We start from the raw sequence: 15024 nt of genomic DNA on the forward strand, positions 1-15024 counted from the left end.
GTCTTGAGTCCGTTATTTCTGGTTAGAATATGTCTTCATTTTTGCATTATTATAAAAGAGGTACATAAGGCTGGGTAATTTATAACAAATGAGGTTTAATTGGCTCAGATCTTCAGGCTGTACAAGCTTGGCTTCAACATCTGCTTCTGGTGAGATCCTCAGCAAGCTTACAATCATGATAGAAGGCGAAGGGGAAGCAGGTGGTTCCACATGGTGAGAAAGGGAGGGAGAGGCAGGTAGAGGGAAGGTACCATACTCTTAAACTACCAGAATGAGAATTTGCTTATTACCATGGGGATGGCACCAAGCCATTCGTAAGGAATCCACTGCCATTACCCAAACACCTCCCACTAGGCCCTGTCTCCAACATTAAGGGTCACATTTTAACATGAGATTTGGAGGGGGAAAAATATCCAAACCATATCAGAGTTGTTTTTCCCAGTTCCTTCCAGAGCTGTAGGCTTCTCCCACATGGAGAGCATGGAAGAGGTAAAACAAAAGGTATTCCATGTCTCTCACTCTTCAGTGGTAGGAATGTTTGCCTGCAAGGCCCTTCCACCATCAAAGGTGGAGGCAATGTAGGAAACAAAGCATGGCCCAAGTCCTCTTGGAGCTTTTATTATGCTGGCCTTTTTTTTTTTTTTTTTCTTTTTTAGAAAAAATGATTTTTTGTGGTGCAGACACCATGTCCAATCAGGTTTGTATAGTCATTTTAAAATTTAAATTTAAGACAGGTTACTTTCCAGTTGTTTTGTTTTTAGTGACATATTAGTAGATGACCATTAAGTGTGGTTCAAGATGCTTACAGGGATTCTGCTGCATCTGGAGATAGGTGCCTGGCCAGAAAGTAGTTCTTAGAGATGTTAACTCTTAGATTCTGGTAAATAAAGTAAGCTTTGTGTAAATGCAGAATGAGAAAATACTTATGGCTCATATATGCAACAGTTAAACTTTTTTATTAACTAACTTCTTAATCTGGCCTCGTTTTTTTTTTGTTCTTTTCTTTTGTATATAAGGGTTCTTTCGTTTGTATGTAATGGAAACAAAAAGTGAACTAGGTCAAAAAGTAAAACTAAGTTATTATATTTTACTTTATGAGATTTCTCATACCAGATAATTTAAATATAAATTTTTGAAAGTAATTTTTTAAAATGGAATTTTTCCTCATTTAGGAGTAATTAGTAAGACATTAACTACTACTCTTATTTTACGGTATTTGTGTCAGAAGTGACCTTTTTTTTTTCATTCTTAGTACAAGAAAAAAGAAAAAGCAACTATACAAAGCATGTACGTAAACAGTCAAAAAGTTAAGAAATTGATAGTTTGATATAAAAATGTCTCTCTTGAATTATAATGGGGACCCCAGTGGTGATAGCATGGACCTCTTTTTATATTTTCCTAAGTATCAAAAATATCCAGAGAATTCTTCAGCTTAGTGTGTCCACCTTTTAAGAATTTCTGACGTTTAAGTTAAATTTCAGTAGTCTAGTTGTGGTATAAAGATCTGCCTTAAATATTTAATCATATTTTTAATCAAATAACAAAATAGAATAGCTAATAAATAACAAAATAACAAATACAGAATAACAAATAACAAAAATAGAATAGCTATCAGCACTGTCTATTGACTTTGTTGTAGCAGGTGAAAGCATACCTTCCTCACTACACCGTGACCTTATTTTTCTCCCTCTGTTTCTTCCAACTGTAGCACACTTTTAAATTAAATCAGTAATATTTACATGATTATGACTATACAAATATTATTCACTGCTAAGTCATATGGTGTTTTCACTGTGCCTCTGCATTATATGTCCTTCATTCTTTCTCTGAAACAGTTCTGAAATCTGAGCATTTCTGCACTTTTTCTGGATCATCTATTTTTCCCTAGTCTATGTTACTTTACCCAGCCAAATGCAATAAGTAGCCCCTGGTTGGTCTGTTTGCTTTCACATCCATTTTTTTTTTTTAGCATGAAGCTAATTTTCTGACTATATTAGTTTGCCTGTTTTCTGACAGCTGTTTTTCCCCCAAGTGTTGTAGCATTTATCCCATGCCTTTTGAAGATACTTTCCATCTGCTAAAACACATCTGTTCCTTTTTTTTTTTTTTTTTTTTATTTTTTGCCAAGGATGGGGTCAACTTTCTTTGGCATTTTGTCATCCTAGTTCAATATACAATGGCTTTCCCTAGATATGCTCAATGTCTGCTTTTCTGTGCTAGCTCTTTAAAGTCTTTTGGGATCTCACATAGCTGCCATCTTATGTGGGATCACCTGAGTCCTAGATTCTGTTTCCTGCTGTCCTGTTATCCTTTCTAGTTGTACTTGAGCACATTTTCCTGGGCAGAGATGTTTAGGGATCTGGCCAATCTTAAAACCCCTCCTTTTTGATATAGAGTAAACTTCTAGGTTAAATCTAAACTTTATGGTTCTGAAGATATTTTGCAATTGTGCTGTCATTACAGTGTTGTTCTTGACTCTATTGCCATTGTGAGATACATTATTTATAACCAGATTTTATGTATCTGTGGAAGCTTTTTAGAAGCGTCTCTCTCACTGAGATCTGAAATTTCATAACAGCTTGGTAGGAATCTTTTCATTTTATTGAGGCTACTAAGAAGAGAGTCTCAAGAGGACTCTCTTCTTGAGAATTTTTGTATTTTCTCTGTTCCTTTTTTTCTGACAGTCTTGTTATTCAGATGCTAGGTTGCTTAGAACAGTATACCTGCATTGGTTTTTAACTTTTCCATTTTGATTTTTTTTTCAGCTTCTGTGACTTTTTACTGTAATATTTCTATTGAATTTTTTATCTTTTTCTCACAGTGGTTTTAGATTTTTTTTTTTTTTTAAGTTTTGTTCCTGATTTTGACTGGTCCATGAATTCCTTTTTTCTGTTGTTTTGATCTCTCTTGTTGGAGGCTTCCTTCCAATGTGTGGTGTTCCCTGGTTTTATTTGAAAGCAGGACTTCTGTTAACTGGTGGCACTCAGTGTGAGGTTTTGGAAGCCAAACTAACTTTTCATTTGTGGGACTTCAGTGTATTATCTGGGGATCTTTACTTGATCCAGTTCAGTTTCTTCTGAGAAAGGATCTCCCAATTTTCTGCCTGGGAAGTAAAAGAATGTCTACTTGCTTTCCAAAAGCAGAGTTAGGGAAGCAAGTTGGAGTTCTATTTTTGGTGTACCGTTTTCTTTATATCTCAGGTTTAAGCCATGGTATTTCTGAACCTAGAAATTCTCAGGTTTGGTATATCCAGAGAACACACATCTAAGTTTCTTATCAGATGGGAAGACAGGTGGACTTGGGGCTCTAACCACAGATTTTCTGACCTTGCTGGCTTTTGTTTTACATTTTACCCTACCTTCCAAAGTTCCATTTGCCTCTAAGTTCACAGCCTGCCTTTAGTTCTGCAAGACAAACTGGCTTGCTTCTCTTCCAGTCACTTTCTGTAGGGACCAAAGTTGTGCTTCTGTGTTATGTACCACTCCTTTATGTACTTTTTATGTCCCCGCATTTATTAAAAATCATCTCTGTCAACCTTCTGTCCTGATCCTGTTTGTAACTAGTATGTTATGTATGACTAACGAGACTTCCAGAGGCAGAGGAAATAAATTTGTGGTCAATCTATCATATTTAATCCAAATTTAGGACCTATATTTACATGTGAATCAAAGTTTAATTTCAATATAATTAATGGTATTTACCCAGACAATTCTTTAGTGATGTATCTATAATTAGCATATTATACTTTTGTCCTAAGGTGTTGTTTAATATTTTTATTCAAACTTACGCTGCCATATTATCCCATTACCTCACAACATAGATGGAGCTGTTTTCATGAATGTCCAAAGTGTTAGAAATATTTAAGTGAATTAAAATTTGTTTATTTTTAGCCTGGTCAACATAGCAAGAGCTCATCTCTACAAAAAGGTTAAATAACAAATTAGCCAGGCATGGTGGCATGTGCCTTTAGTTTTACCTACTCAGGAGGCTGAGGCAGAGGATCACTTGAGATCAGGAGTTTGAGGCTGTAGTTAACTATAATTTCACCACTGCACTCCAGCCTGGGCAACAAAGGGAGACCTTGTCTCAGAAAAAGAAAGAAGTTATTATTTAAAAACATATCTAAACTTTGTCCTGCCAAAAAGGAGAGAGGAAAACCTAAACTTGAGTTTTCATTTTATTTTATATTTGCTGGGAAGAATGCCATAGTTTATTTATTTATATACTTTTATTTCCATAGGTTTTGGGGGAAACAGGTGGTATTTGGTTACATGAGTAAATTCTTTAGTGGTGATTTGTGAGATTTCGGTGTACCAGTCACTTGAGCAGTATCCACTGAACCCAATTTGTAGTCTTTTATCCCTCACCCCCCCGCACCCTTTTCCCTGTGTCCCCAAAGTCCATTGTATCATTCTATGCCTTTGCATCCTCATAGCTTAGCTCCTACATATGAATGACAACATATGATCTTTAATTTTCCATTCCTGAGTTACTTCACTTAGAATAATAGTCTCTGATTCCATCCAGGTTGCTGGGAATGCCATTGATTTATTCCTTATTATGGCTGAGTGGTATTTCTTAATCCACTTGTTGATTGATGGGCATTTGGGCTGGTTCCGTATTTTTATAATTGCAAATTGTGCTGCTGCAAACATACATGTGCAAGTATCTGTTTTGTATAATGACTTCTTTTCCTCTGGGTAGATACCCAGTAGTGGGATTGCTGGATTGAATGGTAGTTCTACTTTTAGTGTTTTAAGGAGTCTCCACACTGCTTTCCATAGTGGTTGTACTAGTTTCCATTTTTACCAGCATTGTAGGGAAGTGTTTTCTTTTCTCTGCATACATACCAACATCTATTATTTTTTGATTTTTTTATTATGGCCATTCTTGCAGGAATAAGGTGGTAAGGCATTGTGGTTTTGATTTTCATTTTCCTGATCATTAGTGATGTTGAGCATTTTTTCATATGTTTTTTGGCCAGTGGTATATCTTCTTTTGAGAATTGTGTATTTATCGCTTTAGCCCACTTTTTGATGGGATTGTTTGTTTTCTCTGTTGCCCATCTGTTTGAGTTCCTTGTAGATTCTATATATTAGTCCTTTGTCAGATGTATAGATTGTGAAGATTTTCTCTTTCATTCTGCAGGTTGTCTGTTTACTCTGCTGATTGTTCCTTTTCCTGTGCAGAAGCTCTTTAGTTAAGTCTCACCTGTTTATCTTTGTTTTTGTTGCATTTGCTTTTGGGTTCTTGGTTATGAAGTCTTTGCCTAAGCCAATGTCTAGAAGGTTTTTCTCATATTATCTTCTACAATTTTTATGGTTTCACACTGTAGATTTATGTCCTTGATCCATCTTGAGTTGATTTTTGTATAAGGTGAGAGTTGAGGATCCGGTTTTATTCTCCTGCACATGGCTTTGCCAATTATGCTGGCACCATTTGTTGAATAGGGTTTACGTTCTTCACTTCATTTTAGTTGGCTTTGTTGAAGTTAAGCTGGCTGTAGGTATTTCAGTTTATTTCTGGGTTTTCTATTCTGTTGCATTGGTGTGTGTGTGTATTTTTATACCAGTACCATGCTGTTTTGATGACAATGGCCTTATCTTATAGTTCGAAGTTAGATAATGTGATGGCTCTAGTTTTGTTGTTTTTGCTTAGTTTTGTTTTGGCTATGTGGGGTCTTGTTTGGTACCATATTTTAGAATTTTTTTTTTAGTTCTGTGAAAAATGATGATGGTATTTTGATACGAATTGCATTGAATTTGTAGATTGCTTTTGGCAGATGATCATTTTCACAATATTGATTCTACCCATTCATGAGCATGGATGTCTTTCCATTTTTTTGTGTCATCCATAATTTCATTCAGCAATGTTTTGCAGTTCCCAATGGCATATCAAAAAGATAATCCGCCATGATCAAGCGAGTTTCATACCAGGGATGCAGGGATGGTTTAACATATGCAAGTCAATAAATGTGATACACCACAGAAACAGAATTCAAAACAAAAATCACGTGATCATTTCAATAGATGCAGAAAAAACATTTGACAAAATCCAGCATCCTTTTATGATTAAAACCCTCAGCAAAATTAGCATACAAGGGACATACCTCAATGTAATAAAAGCCATCCATTACAGATCCACAGCCAACATAATATTGAATGGCAAAATGTTGAAAGCATTCCCCCTGAGAACTGGAACAAGACAAGGATGCCCACTATCACCGCTCCTATTCAATATAGTACTGAAAGACCTAGCCAGAGCAATCACACAAGAGAAAGAAATAACGGCCATCCAGATCAGTAAATAGGAAGTCAGACTGTCACTGTTTGCCGATGATATGATCATATACCTAGAAAACCCTAAAGACTCCTCCAAAAAACTCCTATAACTGAAAAATGAATTCAGAAAAGTTTCAGAATATAAAGTGAATGTACACAAATCAGTGGCTCTGTTATACCCCAACAGTGATGAAGCTGAGCATTAAACCAAGAATTCCACCCCTTTATAATAGCTGCCAAAAAAGACAAACAGACAACAAACAACAACAACAACAACAACAAAAACAGCACCGGCTTAGGAATATACCTAAGCAAGGAGGTGAAAGACCTCTACAAGGAAAACAGCTTTAGTATTTTTAATGGGTTAAAATGAGAGGCAGCAGGTACAGTGGAAGAAGTCAGTGGTTGGGCATTGGCATCCAACAGGTACTGGACCTTTGATGGTCAGACTTTGGTTTTGACTTACTAAAATATGAGGTATGATTATTTTCTAGTTTTTGTCATTAAACCTTAAAACTACTAAGTAAACCCTTCCATTTCTTGTTAAAGATTGTAAAATTTCATACGCTGTGATTTATGCTGATTGAAGTTAGATTTGTTTCTATTTTGTGACTACCTTAAATAATACCTATAAACAGTAAAGTGTTAGTAGTGTTTGTGCTGTAATTAAATGTAGTAAGACTTACCTTCCAAATTATAACTGAATTAATTTGTCAAACACTTGAACTTTTTGATTTATTCAACACTTTATGCTGAGCAGCTGGAGGTAGGAACAGTTAGGGCTCTCCTTTATTCTTATGGAGAGGTGTACTTTCTCATGAGGGCAATACTCTGCTAGAATTAGTATCTTGTAACCAGTTAGTGTACAAGAAAACATGTTTTGGTGAGGCTACTGGCAAAGAGATCCAAGAGGGTATATGGAGTCAAGCTTGCTGGAACAAGGAAAGAGAAAAGCATTATTCCAGGCAGAGAACAGGGGTACAGCAGGAAAATGCCTAGGTGCAGGTCAAATGATTTATAGAATAAAATTAATCAAGTTTTGAAATGAATGGAAAGTATTCTCTGAGGGTCTCATTTGAGTCATGTCATGGCAGTCTTATTTAAACATGAAATGAAAGTTAAATTTTTTTTTATCCTCCACATAAGAAAACAGGACTAAAGAAACCTATGTCTTCCTCACTTGTTGGTGGCCTAGCAGCTCTGGTACACAGAGCCTCTGAATCTGAAACACTTGTTTTGTCACAATATTGCCTGAAATAATACATTTAGGATTAGTAACTTAGTAAACGCATTAGTCTTGTATTCATTGCAGTAAAATGGTCCTATACCAATATTATTTAATACATTACATTTTACTGTAGTAAATAAATAACAGAAATAAAAATTCTCAGCTGTTTTAGGTCACTATAAAAAATGAAATCTTATTTTAAACTTTTCTCATTATTTATAAAGGCAATTCATAAAATCCTTGTTAGGTTTGATGATAGGTACCATATTAAGGGTAGCATTTTGTAACCCATATCTCAAACATCATCTGTGGCAGTAAAGAGCCTCCAGTGGGTATTCTGTAGAGTGCATATGATACCACACTCAGGCAGTTCATGGAGTGTAAGAAATATCCTAGTGCTTTGAAAAATTTGACATTTTAACCAATGAAAAAGTATACTTTGATAAGTTTAACTTACACTTCCCTTCCCTTTCAGGTATCTACTGAGCGTTTTACTCAACAATACAGTTCATGTTCGACAATATTCCTTGATGACAGCACAGCCAGCCAACCTCATCTTACAATGACACTAAAATCGTGAGTACAACATTAATGCCAAGGGACGGACTCCTTTATTCAAAAATTATTTCAGCCATTTTGTTGTCCTCTTCAGCAGTCATTTTAAGAAATTGGAGTCAATTGTATATTGATATCCAGATTCTAAATATTAAGTATCAATTTCTCTTTTAATCTTAGACATCATGGTGGAAGGAAAAATCAGCACATAAGCAATCCCAGAAAAAGTGTAGCTATTTATTTGATGCCTTTATGCCTTAAGACAATGTTGAACACAATGAGAAGGATAGGTTACCGTTATTGATTTTTCAGTGCATTGCCGGCCTAAATCAATGTGTACTACTTTGGACATTAGTCTTGACAGAAGGAACAGCTTTTTCTCTTCTGGCACCACAGTGTATCTGCATTTCATTTTCTCCCATTGTGCATGAGAACTTCATGGGCCACGAAGATGTGCTTTGAGAGCACCCTGAGATGAAGTTTTTTTAAAAAGGAACAACAACCAACACCACCACCAGCTCCACTGGGTTTGGAGTGTACATCATTATCACCTCCTTGGATTATGAGTGTTGATTTTTAGAACACAGTTTGGAAAGTACTAATTTAGCATATTAATGTCTTTGTCTTTAATTTTACTTTTCATTCTATAAACATAACTAGCTTACAAACTATTTTATTTCAAATGCTCTAGCATTTTTAGCTAATTCAATTGTCAGTAACTTTTACTTTAATTAAAAATGGCAGCTGACTCCTGACTTGGAGTCATCTCCCAGCAGGGGTCGACAGACACCTCATACAGGAGAGCTGGCATTTGGCAGGTGCCCCTCTGGAACGAAGCTTCCAGAAGAAGGAACAGGCAGCAATCTTTGCTGTTCTGCAGCCTCCACTGGTGATACCCAGGCAAACAGTCTGGAGTGGACCTCCAGCAAACTCCAGCAGACCTGCAGAAGAGGCCCCTGAATGTTAGAAGGAAAACTAGCAAACAGAAAGCAGTAGCATCAACATCAGCACAAAGGACAACAATGCAAAAACCCCATCAACATCAAAAGGTCATCAACAACAGCGATCAAAGGTAGATAAATCTATGAAGATGAGACAAAAAACCACACAACAATGCTGAAAATGTCCAAAACCAGAATGCCTCTTCTACTCCAAAGGATCGCAACTCCTCACCAGCAAGGGAACAAAACTGGATGGAGAATGAGTTTGACAAATTGACAGAAGTAGACCTCAGAAGGTGGGTGATAACTAGCTCCTCCAAGCTAAAGGAGCATGTTCCAACCCAATGCAAGGATGCTAAGCAGCTTGATAAAAGGATACAGAAACTGCTAACTAGAATAAAGAGTTTAGAGAAGAACATGAATGACCTGATGGAGCTGAAAAACACAGCATGAGAACTTCATGAAACATGTGTATGTATCAATAGCCGAATTGATCAAGCAGAAGAAAGGATATCAGAGACGGAAGATCACCTTAATGAAATAAAATGTGAAGACAAAAAGATTCTGATTTTCACTCCAACTCAATCATTCCAAACTTTGCTGCACTTTGAAATCACCAGATAAATTTTTAACAACCCTGATGCCCAAAGTCCTACCCAATGCTAATTAATTAAATTGAAAAGTCTTATGTTGAAAATGACGCAGCAAATCTCCTCAGTTGATTTTAATGTGCAGCAAAGTTTGAGAGCCACAGCTTAATTTGAGTTTAGGACGAGAAACTCCTCCTATTTGGTGGGACCTTGGGCAAGTCAGTTTTAAGGTTTGTTTCCCTGATCTGTAAAATGAGTGCTGGATTAAATGTCATGTAAGGTCATTGGTCCTTTCCAGCATGTAACTTCAAATTCTGTGATTTTAAAATTATTTTAGAGATGAAAACTACTTAAAGCACTATAGACGTATCCATCTTAAATGCTAACATTACAGGCTTTTTAAAAAGTGCTAATATTATATAGACCTATTATTAAAATTGAAATTTGCCTTCCCTCAGTTATTTTGAGCCTCATTCTAGATGCTGAGGGTAAATGGAAGCACATAACATATGTAAGAGAACCTCTTGTTTTGTGATATGCAGCATCTGTGAGTAACTTAGGAATACAGTTACATATATCTGAAGAGGTGTATCTGTTCATAAATATTTCAGTTAAAATAATTGAAGGTACCTGCCATTCATATTACACTGTGTCCTGTTACACTGCCTTGTCAGCATGGCTCATTTTAGGATCACTGCACCTGTCATTGATTTCCTGTGTGCTTATGTTTACTAATATATTTTTTAATAATTATGCAAAAGTGATTTCAAATAATTTTATTTGTTATAAAGCACTTTCATTATGTATTTTTAGGGAAATAATTAAAAATGGGTGGTAGGAGATAGTGAACTAAACTAAAATGCAGGGCCTAACATCTTAAAAAAGAAAACACTGCTACTAAATGGCTTAAACATATGGACGCGTAGATGTAAACTGCATGAGGCTGTGTGCGGTGGCTCATGCCTGTAATCCTAGCACTTTGGGAGTTCCGAGGCAGGTGAATCACTTGAGGCCAGGAGTTTGAGACCAACCTGGCCATCAATGGCAAGACCCTGTCCCTACTAAAAATAGAAAAATTAGCTGGGCGTAGTGGCACAAACCTGTAGTTCCAACTACTTGGGAGGCTGAGGCATGAGAATCGCTTTTACCTGGGAGGTGGAAGTTTTAGTAAGCCAAGATTGCGCCACTACACTCCAGTCTGGGTAACAGAGTGAGACTCTGGGTCAAAAAATAAATAAATGCATAAAGTAAATTGCATAGAATGAAAGGTTTTGTGGGTAGAAGAGCATATAACAGGGAAATATGTTATTACTTGTATATTATAATCATCAACAGAAACATGTCTTCTAAAAGCATACTGCCTTGCATTTTGATTCTCATATTTTTGCTAAAAGCCTAGAAATAAAAACAAGAAAGTGCCCTTATGGTACTGTTCTGAAATACAAGATTTGAATTTCAGAGCTGCTAGGAGAGTTTCCTCTGTCCCCCTTTTAAAAAATGTCTTCAAGCCTAACAAATGATAACATTTATTGTTGTGAATATTTTTTTTCCTTCCACAGTGTGACCTTGGCGATATATTATCATATCAAGCAAAGGTGAGCTTTTTAAAAACCTGTCTTGTTATTCTGGCTAATTACTTTGCATGATATCAAGCTCAGTGTTAGGTCACAGCTCTAGACGTCATAAGCTGTATTGTGCCTACTAAAATATCTAAGCAAATTATTTGTGTTTTCTTTGGTCCTTGAGACTTTTTAAATTCTTAAATGATAGAGTATCCCAATGAGTATGATTTTATATTGATTATATTGATACTTACTGTGATAGAAATATAAAATTGATATTTTTTTCAAAATCTATTTTTAGTTTAGATTTCACAGCCTTAACACTATTGATATTGTGAGCTAGATAATGCTTTGTCATGAGGACTGTCCTGTGCATTGCAGAAAGTTTAGCAGCATTGATGGCCTCTACCAACTAGATGTCAGTAGTAACCCATGACTCAGATTGTGACAATAGAAAATACTCCTTGAGAACAATATTGTTAACATACATTTTTAAAGGAAAAGATAACTTTTTTATGGTAAAATGTGTGTCGTGTATTTGTATTATTGAAAATCTGTAGTGTTGAGCTTAATAGGAGACAGCTGGATTCTCTAGCGCTTTCTTTGCAATTTGCTTTAAAGAAGCAATAAGATGACCTAGGCTTACGCAAATATGTAGTTGGTAAAAGGTGCATTTTTAAAGCTTTAAAACAGTTGTGGGTATTCTTTAATACTAAATCAAAACTTCACAAGTGCTAGTTTCTTAAATTGGTTACAGTGGCATTTTATATATTCACAAATGTATTCTCAGTACTCACCCATGATTCTTGCACAATAAATGGTTATTTCCCCACATACTTGCATTTATAATATGCGTTAGTTATTTGGAAAATATTGGTTTATGTTTTATTGTATCAAAAATCACTTTTTAAATTTAACCACCAATCTTATTTTACAACGTCTTTAAGTATTGAGAAGCTGTCAAGCTTACAGTAGAAGGAACAAGTTTTTCAAAGTCCTCAGGAAAGCTTAAATTTTATCATTGGAAACAAATACTTATTTTCCTTGTGACATGAGTGACACATTTCCTTGTGAATGAGTGATAGCTTCACTTCATTTATTTTTGAGAATGATAGTTGTAGCTGTTTTTTAGACTGAGTTTCACTCTGTCACTTGGCTGGAGTCCATTGGCATGATCTCAGCTCATGCAATCCTCTCACTTCAGGCTTCTGAGTAGCTGGGACCATAGACGTGTGTCAGCATGCCTGGATAATTTTTTTTGTACTTTTGGTAGAGACAGGGTTTTGTCATGTTGCCCAGGCTGGTCTCGAACTCCTAAAGGAGCTCAAGTGATCTGCCAGTTTGGCCTCCCAAAGTGCTGGGATTCTACAGGCGTGAGCTACTGCACTGGCTGGCTGTATTTTTAAATTGATGTTTCTCTTTAGTTCCCTGTAGTATATTCTCATGATGTATTTGTTATTTTCAGTAATTTAAATAAAGGAAGCTAGCAAATCTGAATCACATTTACATTCATTAAAGTTCTAAAGAGATTATTGCCCACCACTACTGCTTTGTAAAACGTTCTTGTGTTTCAGTGTGTGGTTAGAGGAGTGAAAATGTGTTTGGTTTATTGTCATTGCCTGTTAGGGAGGGTCAATACTTACAGGCAGTTCTGACTGGTTATGGTATAAAAGACTTCACAGTACAGGACAGGCTGTGCTGAGGAAGAGGAGGTCAGGAAACCCTCTGCAAGTCAGTATCAAGGAGAATTTGTAAAAACCGTTTGCTTGGGTGAAGTAAACACCAAAGCACATAGGCACATAGGAGGCATTATTTTACTAAACAGATATTATACTAAGATATTAACAGTTTTTGAAGTAATATACATTCTTATTTTATAGAGATGCAGATAGATCTTTGGGCATATTTGATGAACGGTTACACCCACTTACAGTAAGTGTCACTTTTTTTTTTTTTTTTTTTTTTTTTTTTTTGAGATGGAGTTTCGCTCTTGTTGCCCAGGCTGGAGTGCAATGGTGCCATCTTGCCTCACTGGAACCTCCGGCTCCCAGGTTCAAGCGATCCTCCTGCCTCAGCCTCCCACGTAGCTGGGATTACAGGTGCTGCCACCATGCCCAGCTAATTTTGTATTTTTAGTAGAGATGGGGTTCACCGTATTAGCCAGGCTGGTTTTGAATACCTGACCTCGGCCTCCCAAAGTGGTGGGATTTCAGGCATGAGCCACTGCACCCAGCCCAGTAAGTGTCACTTTTATTGAGTTTATATTTTCCTTTATTTTTCTTTTTTTGAGACAAAGTCTCGCTCTGTCGTCCAGGCTGGAGTGCAGTGGTGTGATCTCAGTTCACTGCAAGCTCTGCCTCCTGGGTTCACACTGTTCTCCTGCCTCAGCCTCCTGAGTAGCTGGGACTATAGGCGCCCGCCACCATGCCCAGCTAATTTTTTGTGTTTTTAGTAGAGATGGGGTTTCACCATGTTAGCCAGGATGGTCTCCATCTCCTGACCTCGGGATCCTCCCGCCTCAGCCTCCCAAAATACTGGGATTACAGGCGTGAGCCACCACGCCCGGCCTGAATTTGTATTTTCATCACAGATTTGTATCTGTTTCATGCCCTCAGTCAAAGGCATCTTTTTTAAAGTCTTGCTCCCCATTTCATGTGGCATCTAGTCATCTTATTTTGAAAGTATTGTAAAAAGAACATGCTGGAATAAGAACTGATCTGCAGGTATGTTTAATTAGTGAGCTATTGTGAGTAAATATACTATCCAAATAACAGAAAACCTATCTTTTTAGAAGATAATTGTCAATAGTATCAAGCAATATAAGTATATGTAAATACTTTTAACATAGAAGCATGATTTTTATGAAGAGGGTTAAAAATAATTTAAGTTCGCTGGGTGCAGTGACTCACACCTTTGTAATTGCAGCACTTTGGGAGGCCGAGGTGGGAGGATCACCGGGGGTCAGGAGTTTGAGACCAGCCTGACCAATATGATGAAACCCTGTCTCTACTAAAAATACAAAAATTGGCCAGGCATGGTGGCATGTGCCTGTAATCCTGGCTACTCGGGAGGCTGAGATAGAAGAATCGCTTGAACCCAGGAGGTGGAGGTTGCAGTGAGCCAAGATCACACCATTGCATTCCAGCCTGGGCAACAAGAGCAAAAATCCATCTCAAAAAAATAAAGCAAACAAACAAACAAACAAACAAAAATAATAAGAAGTTAAGTTTATATCAACTTACATGGTGTAAAAATTTAAAAATGTACTTCCTCAGGTACATAATAGCCATATGTGGCTAGTGACTATTGTATTTTTCAGCACATGCTTAGAGCCTCATGGTTACAGAAAACTATATTTTTTTCAAAGTTTATTGCAGGGAAGAATGACATACGGTCAGTAAGACGTTAAAGCCTACTAGTAGCTTACATTTGGATGGAGTTATGTGGGGGAAAGGATAAAAAAGAACATAAACTTTTCTGAGCTTAAACTCATATTATTTTTAAGTGAATGTTGATGAGTATTAAATCGTTATGGTATTTCAGGATCCTACTGTTCATTTTGTAAACACTAAAAGATATCTCACCAATCAAAATTATTGTAAATGACACATGGGCACAAATGTGAACACTCTGTCTTAAGAGCACCTCAGGTTTTTTTCTTCAATGGATACTTACATTGCATCTTTTCTTCTTTCAGCGAGAAGAGGTTTTGGAGGAATATTTTAAGTATGATCCTGAACACAAATTTATTTTCAGATTTGTTCGTACTCTGTTTAAAGCCATAAGGCTAACAGCTGAATTTGCAATCGTCAGTTTGGTAAGATATTTTCTATTTATAAAGCAGCTTTAGAAATTCTTTTTGTAAAC

At 36.5% G+C, this 15024-nt stretch overlaps 1 protein-coding gene across 1 annotated transcript in view; it reads left to right on the forward strand.

The window, feature by feature from the left end:
• Positions 1-15024, forward strand: part of LOC700258 (cyclin-Y-like protein 2) — a 65848-nt gene that overhangs the window by 24939 nt on the left and 25885 nt on the right. The window contains exons 3-7 of the mRNA XM_001095265.5: positions 1253-1287; positions 7985-8085; positions 11155-11190; positions 13038-13089; positions 14855-14974. Coding sequence (XP_001095265.1) covers positions 1253-1287; positions 7985-8085; positions 11155-11190; positions 13038-13089; positions 14855-14974 — 344 coding nt within the window. The remainder of the gene's footprint in view (positions 1-1252; positions 1288-7984; positions 8086-11154; positions 11191-13037; positions 13090-14854; positions 14975-15024) is intronic.

This window comes from Macaca mulatta, chromosome 9 (assembly GCF_049350105.2).
Source record: "Macaca mulatta isolate MMU2019108-1 chromosome 9, T2T-MMU8v2.0, whole genome shotgun sequence".
Classification (NCBI taxonomy): domain Eukaryota; kingdom Metazoa; phylum Chordata; class Mammalia; order Primates; family Cercopithecidae; genus Macaca; species Macaca mulatta.